The following is a 12,982-nucleotide window of genomic DNA, read 5'->3' on the forward strand; positions in this document are numbered from 1 at the left end:
AACAGCCCTTTGGAGAAAGACAGAAACATCACCAGTGACTGAAGACTTTTTTTTTGAGATTATAACTTTTGGACTCAGCTCTAACATGCATGCACTCTTTCACATCTAACCTTTTTTGTCGACGTTTAAAAGTAGGCTATAGACTCGTCTGGGAAAATACTTTGATGATTGTAAATAGAGACACATCACTATCAGTACACATACATTATGTATGCTACAAACTTGAAAAGAGTATAAGTAGTACAAATGCTGATGTACAAAGATTTGTGTCTAATAGATATCACTACGGTCACTACACAACTGTTGAGCCTTGTGTACTTGTGTGTACTTTGTCAGGTCCTCTTTGGGCCCTCCAGTGTTTGATATCTCACTCCTGGAGCGTTCAGGGCCAGTGGAAGCTGACCACACATTGAGACTGTCTCCTCGTTCCTCCTCCTCGCTCCTCCTGTTCAGTCAGAGGTGCATGTGTGCTGGTGCAGGGGCCGCGCTGCCTTACACAGCTGCTACAGATTGTCATAGAGGTGTGAGCACAGCAGCCTCACACTGTGACCGGACACTCAATTATTTAGCACAGCCTCCTGGTTCAAAGAGTTATCTGCTCATGGCTCCATCCAGGCTCTAAAACACACCTCCTCATGTTCATACACTGAGAATATGATGATACTGGCTGCCTTGGATAAAGTGTCCCTTACACAGTGACCTCCGTCTTACTGTTGGTGGGCAGTCCTTTGTGCTTGGGGTGCATGAGCGGTGAGTGACCATACCCCAGCGGCTGTGAGAAGAGCTCAGGGAGGGTCTCGATGCTGAACTGCCTTTTGTTGGAGTAAATCTGACGTCTGTTGTGTGGGTGCATGGCCTGGTGCTGCTGAGGCATGGGGTGATGCAGCGCCCCCATGTGGCTGTGCTGAATATGAGTCTTGCTGGGGTCCCAGGCTTTGAACGCAGAGCTGGTGGTGAGTGGGTGGGTGTTGGTCTTGGAGATCTTGGGCTTGGGGATCTGTGAGGCATTGATGGTGATGGCGAGGGGGGCGTGGATGTCAGGGGGAGGCAGGAAGGGCTTGTCCTTGGGGTGGAAGTTGATTGGCTGGAAAGTGGGCGGGGACTGGCGGTGTGCGTACTCCAGCATTGGGTAGCTTTTGTAGTAGTCTCTTGTAGTTGTATCTGCATCAAAGAGAGAACAAGGTCACATCATTAGTGTTAAAGATCTTATTGTATGCAAAACTGTGGACTGTGGTGTTTTCAGTTTGAGAGAAAATCCGTGTATCATTCGTTCATTAATTTTTCAAAATAACACAAAAAATAAGATCATGAAAAAAAAAAAAACAACAGTTTTCTTCATTATTTGAGTCCAAAACCAAAATGAAAAAACTGATAATGATTTGTTTTTTCAATTTTCCTGTTTCATCCAATTTGAACCCTTATGGACTGAACCAGGACTAAACCAGAACTAAACCAGTCTCAGTCCTGGTCTCGGTCCCGGTCTGGTCTCAGGCTCAGTCCCAGTCTGGTCCCGGTCTCAGTCTTGGTCTCAGTCCTGATCTTGTCTTGGTCTGGTTCCGGTCTCAGTCCCGATCTCGGTCCTGGTCCCGGTCCCGGTCCCGGTCTCGGTCTCGGTCCTAGTCCCGGTCTCAGTCCTGGTCTTGGTCCTGGTCTGGTTCTGGTCTCAGTCCCAGTCTGGTCCCAGTCTCAGTCCTGTTCACCCGACAGTCTACACAGGTTCACCTCTGGGCCCGTCCCGACACTCCTGGTTTAGTCCTGGTTTAGTCCTGGTTTAGTCCTGGTTTAGTTCTGATTTAGTCCTGGTTCAGTCCTGGTTCCGTCCTGGTTCAGTCCGAATGCAGTGCAAAAGTCCGGCATCTCAGTTTAAGTCATGGAAATGGGAAACGGCCGTTATCCGTTTTTTCCATTATTCATTTAAACACAAAATAGAAAATTTTGATTTTGGAGACAAATAATGAAGAAAATAGTTTTCTTATTTTTTGTTTTGAATGAAATGAATGAACAAATGATACCTGGACTAAAGAAGAATATAGCCTAACTTTGCAGGACTTTTAAATGTGTGGGAATGAAACAAAACATAACTTCAGGTATGTTTTTCGATGGGGATACACCATTATAACATAAATCTGGAAATGGCATAATATGGATCCTTTAAATCTTACGCTGAATGAAAAATATCTGAATTGTTTTCCGTCAGACAACTTTTAAGGTTTTAAAGTTTCATTACTTTTGAAAGTTAGAAGTTGATGATGTTTGGGGTGCATGATAAAAAAAAGAGCTATAATATATAACTTTTGAAATCCATCAGAAATCTCCTAAAACATGCCTGGAAATGTCTCAGAGGTACCACCAAACAGTAAATGAACTGTAAAATTAACCACAGTGCAGAAATGTCACCTTATACCTCGTTTGTTTGAAATATTTCATTGCGAGTCTCTTTTCTGTTTATCACAAATTTTATTGCAGCGTTATGAAAGGTTTCTTATATTTATATCTATGTGAACATTTTTAATTCAAATATTATCTGTAATAACTATCAATATAAACTTCTCATATCCTATGTATGAAGTCTATTAGTGTTATCACTAGGGATGTAACGATATCCAAAACTCATGGTACGATATTATCACTATATTCATCTCATGGTTTGACATTTATTGCGATATTTTGGAGAAGTTATTGTAGATAAGGTATTTTAAAAGCGATACATATCCTAACAAGACGCAGCAAGAAGCAAATCAATACTGTCATAATTCCAAGAATTAAAGTAAAAAATAATTTCTTCATGTTGTCTGCACTGAAATGAATCATGGGATATGTAGTTCCCTATGTTTCTTAGCCGTTACTATAAAACCAAGCATTTAAGCAAATTAAGGTATGATTCAATATATTGCGGCAGCCCATGATATTATTGAGAGACCTTTGACGATACGATATCACAATATTTTGGTTATTGTTACATCCCTAGTTGTCACTATACTAAAATTTCAAACTCAATTTTGGTGCTAAGGAACAGACTTCATTCTGAAACCACTATGATAATAAAAAACACTCTCCTTTCTGCTTTCTTTAGACAATAGAATATCATTTTCAATATTTAATCACAGTACTTTCTTTTATATCACCATGCAGTCTTATATCTTTGTAATCCCTCAGTCATCCAGAGTGTTTACTAGTCTGTGTGGTCTTATATTTGTTATGATACAGCTCAAGATCATTCTAAAGCTTTTCAGGAAGGGTTCATTTCTGTCCTATGAATGTGACTCTTTGTATTGATGCTTGTACAAATGGTATCTAGTTACAATACTAGTTCTGATATTGATTAGTATCTGATTTTTGATGCTTTTGATGAGAGTATAATATGTACCACCCACTTCTAAAATATTGCGCAGAATAAACTTTGCATAAATAGTTGATTGACTCCCAAAACAGCTGCTGGTGCTGTCGGTTTGAGTGTCCGCTCACATGTGGCCAGCAGGAGCACCTGACAGCCTTGTCCTCTGTGCTTCTCTGTTTCAACAACTCCCCATCTGCCACCCATTTATTCACCAACTTCTACACCTCGTGTCCTTTTAAATCACTTTGGTGTATAGTTTGTGCACAGAGAAGTTCAGCCACCCAGCTAAAGGTCTTTTATTACACAAAATGGATTCTTATGAGATTTAAGCCACGGCAGAATGTTGTTGCTTCCTCTAAAACAAACCTGGAGTTGTGTTTTGTTTCATTCACACAGGTTTGAGTAATCCTTTATTATTAGTTTGTCTACATCTCCATATTTTAAAATGCTCTCTTCCACCCTGTGATGCCTTTAGTTCACTACAATCCATGTATCATTCTTTCATTCGTGTTTCAAAATAAAACCAAAAATAATAAAATGAAAAAACAATTTTCTTCATTATTTGTCTCCAAAACCAAAATGAAAAAAACTGATAATGATTCATTTTTTCAGTTTTCGATTTTGTGTTAAAATGAATAATTTAAAAATTAATAATGACCGTTTATCATTTCCGTGACTTAAACTGCGATGCCAGACTTTTGTACCGCATACAGACTGAACCAGGACTGAACCAGGATTAAACCAGGACTAAATCAGGCTTAAACCAGGACTAAACCAGAACTGAAGTAGGACTAAACCAGGACTAAACCAGGCCTAAACCAGGACTAAACCAGGACTAAAACAGGTCTAAACCAGGACTAAACCAGTACAAAACCAGTCTCAGTCCTGGTCTCAGTCCCGCTCTGGTCCTGGTCTGGTCCCGGTCTCAGTCCTGGTCTGGTCCCGGTCTGGTCCTGGTCTCAGTCCCGGTCTCAGTCCCGGTCTGGTCCCAGCCTCAGTTAGTTCTGATCACTCGACAGTCTACGTGGGTGCACCTCCAAGACTCTGTCCTGATTCAGTCCTGGTTTAGACCTGGTTTAGACCTGTTTTAGTCCTGTTTTAGTCCTGGTTCAGTCCTGGGTCAGTCCATATGCGGAGCAAAAGTCCAGCATAGCAGTTTAAGTCACGGAAACGGGAAACCATTATTCATTTAAACACAAAATCAAAAACTCAAAAAACAAATCGTTATCCATTTTTGCATTTTGGTTTTGGAGACAAATAATGAAGAAAATAGTTGTTTTTTTGTTTTCTTATTTTTGGTTTTATGTTGAAAAACTATTGATACACGGATTCACTAGAGATTAGCAGTGCCAGGTCTGAAATGTTCTAAATGAGTCGAGTGAAGGTTTATGGAGTTTAAAAACACTGTTATTTATTATTTTGGTATCAGTAGTGGCATTGCCTTTTCTTTAATTTCGAAATAGAGTGAAATAGTATCGTGACAACTCTACTGTTTTAAATTTTACTTCTATACTTCAGCAGTATTTTTAAAAGAGAACAACAGTCTTCTCTCCCCTCCCCTGTTCTTCATCGGCTCATCTTTGTATGTAAGTATATTTATTACATACTAGCTGCATTATTGATTATGTGGAGGACAGGGAGAGGGCAGTGTATGAAAGAGTGGGCTTGGCATCACTTCAAAACTGAATTGCTCATAGTCCATCTTAAGCCTTGTACATTTCATTAAGCTTCGACTGCAGTGTTCCGGGTACCTGCAGCATTAGCTGGCACACGCTCAGCTCTCGTAGTGTGCCCTAGCCATGACTTTGTGAACACAGCGAGGGATGTTTTGGGCACCGGACTTTACTGCACAGCTGTAATTTCTAAACATGTGTGAAACGATGATTGGATGATACAGTCTGTTAAGTCCAGACACTGTAAAAGATTATATTGTGTTAAAATGACTTTGACTAGGTTCGATTTAATACTTGTATGACCTTGATGAGTTTTAAATATGGATACTGGGAACAATTTTAATTTTGGTGTATTTACAATCAAGCTGGTTGTTTAATTCAAAGCAGAATATGATCGGCACTTGAGGTTGCCAGATCCTATGATTAAAACTAGCTTGCTTTATTATACAATTTGTCCTGATTATTATTTAGAAACCAGTACATGTTGTAGTTGTTACCTTTAATCTTGAAATTAGTGATGGAAAGCTGCCAATTGGGTCTAATTGTTTTATCAAAGAAGCCAGATAACCATGGTCTATCAAATACATGAAAATCACCTACTGTAGTTAAAGGGACAGTCTGGAATTTTGGACATAAGACCTCATTTCCTAGTGAGCCAGACGTGTTTAGATACTTTTAAAAATATTCCATCCAGTCCTTGTATTTGCAGAGGTCGCTGGTGCTAGGCTAGTGCATATCAATGGTCATAGTTATCCTGCCACTAAAACAGTCTTATCCACTCCACAAAACACCCGAAGCAAATCTATTATTATGCCAGACTGTCGATGTTAATGTGAGAATGAGAGAATAGTTTTAGAAGTTAAACCAACCTTGAAAGATTTATGTCTGAGCAGCAGCAGCGAGTTGTACTTCCTGATAGAAAGCTTGGCAGTGGCGGATTGATATATGAGAAAATAGTCCCTCAACATGCAATGATTCATGCGATGCAAGGTTAGGTTTATTTCAAACATTATTCTTTATTCTGGACTGTCCCTTTAATACTACTCAAATTAAAGATAAAGTTTGGAACTTTCTGAAAGGGGTACCTCATCTGCAGGTTTCCATGGAACTAAAAATAAAGGCTTTGCTTTAATTTTAGTCTGTTATTTGGCTAAACAATTACACACTGTGGCTTTGAGTGCTTTCACACCAAATTGGGACTAAACAGGAACTTATGCTGAACTAAACTTTGACTAGACAAGGACTTAATTAAGACTAGAACAGAAACAAGTCAGGGAATCACTCCTAAACTATATTAATCTTTATACACTACTGGTCAAAAGTTAGAACACCTTAATTTTTCCAGTTATTTATTGCAGTTCAAGTCGTGTAAGTCCAATGAAGAGCTTGAAATGGTAAAAAGGTAAAAACTGAACAGCCAGAGGTGAAAAAAGATAAAACACAAGTCCAAGCTTTGCCAAAACTACCTCAGAAAAAAAGAACAAGATGGTAAAGCCTAAAAACACGGAGTGACCAGCACAGCCTCCAGACTTAAACACCGTCTAGCTGGTTTGGGATGAAGTGGACAGAAGAGTGAAAGCCAAGCAACCTACAAGTGCCACACATTTATGGCAACTTCTGCAACAGACTTGGGAAGAACTTTCTGAAGAATATATGAATGAAGACTATATATTTCTATTGTAAAAAGAATGAGCCATGAGTGTGTTCAGCTGTTATATCTGCCAAAGGTGGACACTTTCATGAACCAAAAGTTTAGAATATGTTTTGGTCAACAATAAACAGTAAAAAAAAAAATGGAAAAAGTGTGGTGTTGTAAAACTTCTGACTGGTAGTGCATCTTTTACAGTGTAATTGACCTTCATTAGGGCTAAACAATTTTGGAAAAAAATCTAGTTGCAATTTTTCCTACAGCATTACGGTTTACGATTTACAACTGATGCTTTTCTCATAGGATTCTGTTCAAAGTTCACATTTTAAAGGAACATAATAAAGACATATGAGACAAAGCTGAAATCTAGACTGCATTTTAAATTGAAAAAGACATGATAATCTGGAAACATGCGATCTGAATAACTACAGTCCTTATCATTTGCTAATTGCGACTACTCAAATCACAATTTCAATTCGACTGCACTATATCAGGAGTCCCCAACCTGTAGCTCTCCACCCCATACCAAGTAGCTCGCCAAGGTATTTCTGAATTATACATATTGTGCTGAAAAGGTAAAATCTGATTAATTACCATTGTAAATCTACCATATTAATGCCCAGTTTTGCGCACTAATAAATAAATAATGGTTTATATTCTATCTATCTAACAGTGTCTATTAAAGCTGTGGCCCTTATATATACTACATTTATTGCAACTTTTAAAATAAGTTGCTCTTTGACATTTTTATTTTGTAAAGTTAGCTCACCAGAGAAAAAGGTTAGAGACTCTTGCACTATATCTCGCCTGTCTAGTCCGCATTGATTCCACTGTTCCACTATAGTATGCGTTGGCAGTAATAAGTGATTATAGTATCTGTCACTGATGTATCGTGGTTGGACAGTGCCTCTCTTGTGTGTTGTGGCCATCGTGTGCACGTCTCATGTTCATGTGTCAGACAGTCGCTCCTCATCAGCTTCAGTGTGTCTGCTCCGATCACATAATGACACTTCTCCTCCACTACTCGGCCCTTATGGCATCATCATCACGAGCCGTATAAAAAGTCCTTCTGAAGAGTTCAAACTAGAATTTAAATATTATGGAAAAATGAAATGAAAGAAGACGTTGTGCTTTTGTCAGCTGTATAGTTATGATGTGACACCTGCAGATAGTTATGTTAAAATTTGGGTATTTTAAATTGCAATATAAATGACCAAAATACCAAAGTACAGAGCAGTGGGTGTATACCGGTGGTGTTGAAAACTTTACCTGAGAAATGATCATTCGTGTATCATTCGTTGATTTGTTTTTCAAAATAAAACCAAAAATAGGTAAATAAAAAAAAAAACTATTTTCTTCATTATTTGTCTCCAAAACCAAATGAAAAAACAGAAAATGACTTGTTTTTTCAGTTTTCGATTTTGTGTTTAAATGAATAATGGAAAGAGTTTCCCATTTCCGTGACTTAAACTGCAATGCTGGATTGAACCAGGACTACACCAGGGCTAAAATAGAACTAAACCAAGACTGAACCAGGACTAAAACAGGTCTGAACCAGGTCTGAACCAGGACTAAAGGAGGACTAAACCCGGACTAAAACAGGTCTGAACCAGGACTGAACCAGGACTAAACCAGGTCTGAACCAGGATTGAAGCAGGTCTAAACCGGGGCTAAACCAGGTCTAAACCAGGTCTAAACCAGGTCTAAACTAGGACTAAACTGCTCTGAGTCCTGGCCTCAGTCCCAGTCTAGTCCCAGTCTCAGTCCTAATCACCTGACAGTGTACGCGTCCCGGTCTGGTCTTGGGCTGGTCCTGGTCTCAGTCCCGGTCTCAGTCCCGGTCTCAGTCCCGGTCTCAGTCCCGGTCTCAGTCCTGGTCTCAGTCCCGGTCTGGTCCCGGTCTCAGTCCTGATCACCCAACAGTCTCCAGCACCTCCAGGCCCGTCCCGACACTCAGTCTTGGTTCAGTTCTGGTGTAGTCCTTGTTTAGTCCTGTTTTAGTCCTGTTTTAGTCCTGGTTCAGTCCGTATGCGGCGCAAAAGTCCGGCATCTCAGTTTAAGTCACGGAAACGGGAAACGGCCCTTGTCCGTTTTTTCCATTATTCATTTAAACACAAAATCCCCAAACCCCAAATCATTATCCGTTTTTACATTTTGGTTTTGGAGACAAATAATGAAGAAAATAGTTGTTTTTTTGTTTTTCTTGTTTTTGGTTTTATTTTGAAAAACAAATGAACGAATGATACATGGATTAATGACGTTTACAATACAGGAGTGTAAAGATTACTCACACATGAGTCAAGTTAAATAAAACTTTGAGACAGTAAATGAGAAGGGAAAATGACTATAACACTGCTAAAAGCTCTAAAAAGTCAATTTTGCATAATAAAATAAGATTCCCAGAGTAAATTTTTAACACGTCCAGAAGCAAATATATAATCACTATTACCCGATGACTTGGGGACAAAGAGCCATGGGAACAGACGCGCGCTCCTGGAATAATAGCAGATTTGATAAAAGTCCCCTTGGTGCCAGGATATTCAAATCTTTGTAAGGGACATTATACTTGCAAAATATGTTCAGCCTTCATGATTTGATAATTGTGACCATTCAAACCCTGACTGATTAATCTTGCAGTTCCTGTATTTGCAACTGAACTGATGTTTACCCTTCAAAATAACTACAAAATAACAAAAACTATTAAGCCTCCATTGATTAAATCATGATAATGGTGACTAGTTGACTGATACAATAATCATAGTTGTATTAGGATTGTTAACTGGACTATTACAGACTCAAAAATATAACACATGCCTGAAGACACCGTATTTTAATTTAATCCACAATTTACAATAAGAATAATCGTTTGACCAGTCTGATTGAAAGAAAACTGTTGACTAGTCCAACGTTTCCCAAACTTTTTTTTCTGGGGACCCATATTTTAGAAGTCACAAACCTTTGCGACCCAAGTCAATAGACATTATTTGTAAATCAAAAAATAAAGGTGGATTTGACCATTACTGAACAATAATGAGGATATTTTATTGCTGATTGAGTGATCATGTCTCTCTGAACAATTAGTATTACTCAAGTTTTAAACTGTGAAAAACAGTAACTGTCTGTCTATTGTTATTGTCGGTTGAAAGAAATTAAATTGAGCAGAGTCATTAGGTGGTGCCAGCCTGGTTAGTCTTTTATGTTAATCCCGTGTAAATGTGTGTACTGTAATACTGTGTAAAAATAGAAGAAAAATGTCTTATCAAAAATGAGTTGTGATGTGAGCTTTCCAAAAGATCTGATTTGGTCATAAACGTATCACTCGCTCAACTTGTTTCGATCACGCTAACTATAGTGTACAGTTCGCTGATGAACAAGTGGTCCGTTTTTATTATGGGAGGAGGTCTGATGAGAGCCGCACTCATAAAAAATCCATTCTCTTAATAGGATTCTGGCCCCGCTCCTGTGTGCTCCGGAGCATGTACTCCACTGTAGTTAGTAATCTCTCCCCACCTGACTCAGGCTGATCTGTGCACTGTGCTGTAGTACTGTAGTGTACCGTATAGTTATAGTGTGTACTCACCCAGAGCTTTGAGGGACGTGTACTTATTGAAGCCCATTCCCAGGTTGTTGTGGGGGTGAGACAAGGCCATGGCCGGGCCCATGGGAGACAGAGACGCATTGTTCAAGTGGTTGTGCTCTGAGGAGAGAAGAGGACACAGACGAGAAGAGGAGCATTAGCAAACAATGTAAAGCTACAGAGCATCTTCAATCATTTGTTTGCTCGTGTTTACTACCTCTTTGACCTTCATACTCTGAGTAACCCTCAACTTTTGGTTCAAACACGACACAAGAGCCTATACTGCGCTATTTTCTGATCTATGCCATACTGTTTCCTCATCACAAATATGCCTGGAGTTTTGTTTTTTTTTCATTCACACATGTTTAACACGCTAACCCTGCATATTTAGGTTCTTCTGTCAAAGTTTTTCTGTCAAACTGATGTCATGTGGTAATGCAAGAAGTGCTCCACTGTGTTTTTAAACCCCATACACCTTCACCAGTGTCAGTCTCTACTAAACAAAAGGTAAAAGGTAGTTGTTAACTTTAAAACTACCGCTGGAACAGAGCATTTTAAGCTTTGGAGGTGTAGACAGACTAATAATACTCAAGGGTTACTCAAACGTGTGAGAATGAAACGAAACACAGCTCCGGATATGTTTTTGATGCAGTAGGTGTTCCTCTATGTTTTTTTTTTCACGTTTGAGATTTTACCGAAGGAATTTCAAACAGTACTGGTGGTAACAAAGATAAAGCCCACAGTCTCTCAGCGGAAAACTCTTATGGAATGAAGCAAAGAAGAGGAAGTAACGGAGGAGCAGCGAGCCAGGGATGTGACACCGGCCCTGACTGATTGAATTAGAAATGGATCCGCGCTTTGCCGTGTAATTGATATGCGATGGTGACACCATGGTGAGGACCCCCCAGAGCGAAGAGGAGAGCCACAAATGTGCATTGTAATTTAATGCACGCACACCCACTCATTCATCCAGCAACACCTTCAAAATACATATTTCAGTGAATGACCTTCAACAGAGCGAAAGATGAAATGACTTTTTAGAGAAGGCGCAGGCTTCGGTCTGTTTGCATGGTAACCGGGTGCACAGGATTGTAACGGGGCTTAGAAGTGGATATGAGAAACAGATAAGGAACAAAAGCCAGTTTGAGATAGGGCTGCATAATTTTAGACAAAAATCGAACTGCGATTTGCTATCAATGTTTAAAAAGTAGGATTCTGTTCAGTGAGCATATTGTAAACAACCCCAGGCCAGGAGTTTTAAAGAAGATTTTTGTCTGCTATATATGTAGTTACATCTATGGCACCATGTTATAAAACTACAGTGCCCAGTGGGAGCTGACGTCTGTGTACACGTCATCACATCAAAGAGCCAAGAAGATGTTGGCAGATGGGTAGCTGCTCATCACGCTAACAAGTTTTTAAAAATATATTTATAGCAAAATGTCTACGTGATACTGCTGAATCTTTTGTGTAACAACGATAAATTAAAATTGGAGAACAAAGTAAGAGGGGTGGGCATGTACCGGTGGCGGTGAAACAACGGTTGATTAGCTTGAACACCATATAAAGATGGTTCAAACGTGTGTGAATCACTCTAAGTACAACTTCGAGAGGGTAAATGAGAAGTGGAAACAACTATAACATGGTTAAAAGCTCTAAAATATGGATTTTGTATAATAAGTCAACTTTTACATTGGAGAAAAGATATAATTTGAACTCATAAAAGCATTTCTGAAATGTTTTTAAAGAACTTAACTACAGGTACAACAACACTTCTACAAAAAGACCAGATTTTGATTTGATTCCAGTATATTGTACAGCACTAAGTGGAGATACGGTACATGGGCAGAACTAATTGGATTTTCCAAGCATGGTATAAATTAAGGGAGAGTAAGCTTTTTTAACAATTAATGATCTTTTCGTAGCAATTCTATTTCTTGAAGCGAGCAGCACTGGTCTGTAACAAGCAAAGAACTGACTTGTGAGTGAACCGGATCCTCACAACGTTTGATTGGTGATGAATATATTGTAAATTATGCTTTTTGTTCAGAGCTTGTCAAATGTCCCACTGCATGACAATATTGAGTTGTTTTTGCTTAATTTTTCACTAGACCTTAATGCACCAAGAAGTGCAAAGTAAAAATTCAAATCACGTTCATTAAGTTAAAGCAGGAGAAAGCGCCTGTGCGTGAATATAATGAATTTCACTGGAATATGCATGATCTCGCTCAGACAAAAGGAGTGAACTAGTTTTTGGGACCTCTAGGCGTAATATGTGTGTTCACGTGCACTGTGGCTTACACGTGCATACTCTTTGTTCTCGTGCACACTCTGGCGTGCACGTGCGCGCTCTCTGCCAGCATGCATTTGTTTTGTTTCGTTTGTTTGGGGGTGCTCTGGTTTTCTCTGCCTCTGTGAGTGTGCAGATGCAGTTCTGCTGGTGATGTCCTAATTCAGCCAGGCTCAACATCAAAGAGCTGAATACAGTCTTCTCTTCTATAGAGTCATTCTTTCTCTCATCCATGGAACAAATGACATTATTGACCAGAGGTTTTCCATGAGTAAAACACATGCAATCTTAAGAGTTGAGGATGTTCAAATCAGGCGAACAACGCTAACTTCAGGGCTGTGGGTTTTTGAAGTGAAGCTGTGTGGGCACTGGGCAGTCATTAATAACATTTCCTAATTAGTTTTTCTTACTTTGTGTTTAGAGCAGACATGTCCAAACTATGACCCGGGGGCTAAAT

At 39.4% G+C, this 12,982-nt stretch overlaps 1 protein-coding gene across 1 annotated transcript in view; it reads right to left on the reverse strand.

Moving 5' to 3' along the window:
- Positions 1–688: 688 nt before the first annotated feature.
- The window catches only part of LOC110155766 (protein shisa-8), a 120,153-nt gene continuing 107,859 nt past the window's right edge, over positions 689–12,982 (reverse strand). The window contains exons 3-4 of the mRNA XM_055152956.1: positions 10,239–10,355; positions 689–1,161 (exon numbers count right to left, since the gene is read on the reverse strand). Coding sequence (XP_055008931.1) covers positions 689–1,161; positions 10,239–10,355 — 590 coding nt within the window. The remainder of the gene's footprint in view (positions 1,162–10,238; positions 10,356–12,982) is intronic.

The sequence above is a fragment of the Boleophthalmus pectinirostris genome, unplaced genomic scaffold (genome assembly GCF_026225935.1).
Source record: "Boleophthalmus pectinirostris isolate CB_2022bp ecotype Guang Dong unplaced genomic scaffold, ASM2622593v1 HiC_scaffold_17, whole genome shotgun sequence".
NCBI lineage: Eukaryota > Metazoa > Chordata > Actinopteri > Gobiiformes > Gobiidae > Boleophthalmus > Boleophthalmus pectinirostris.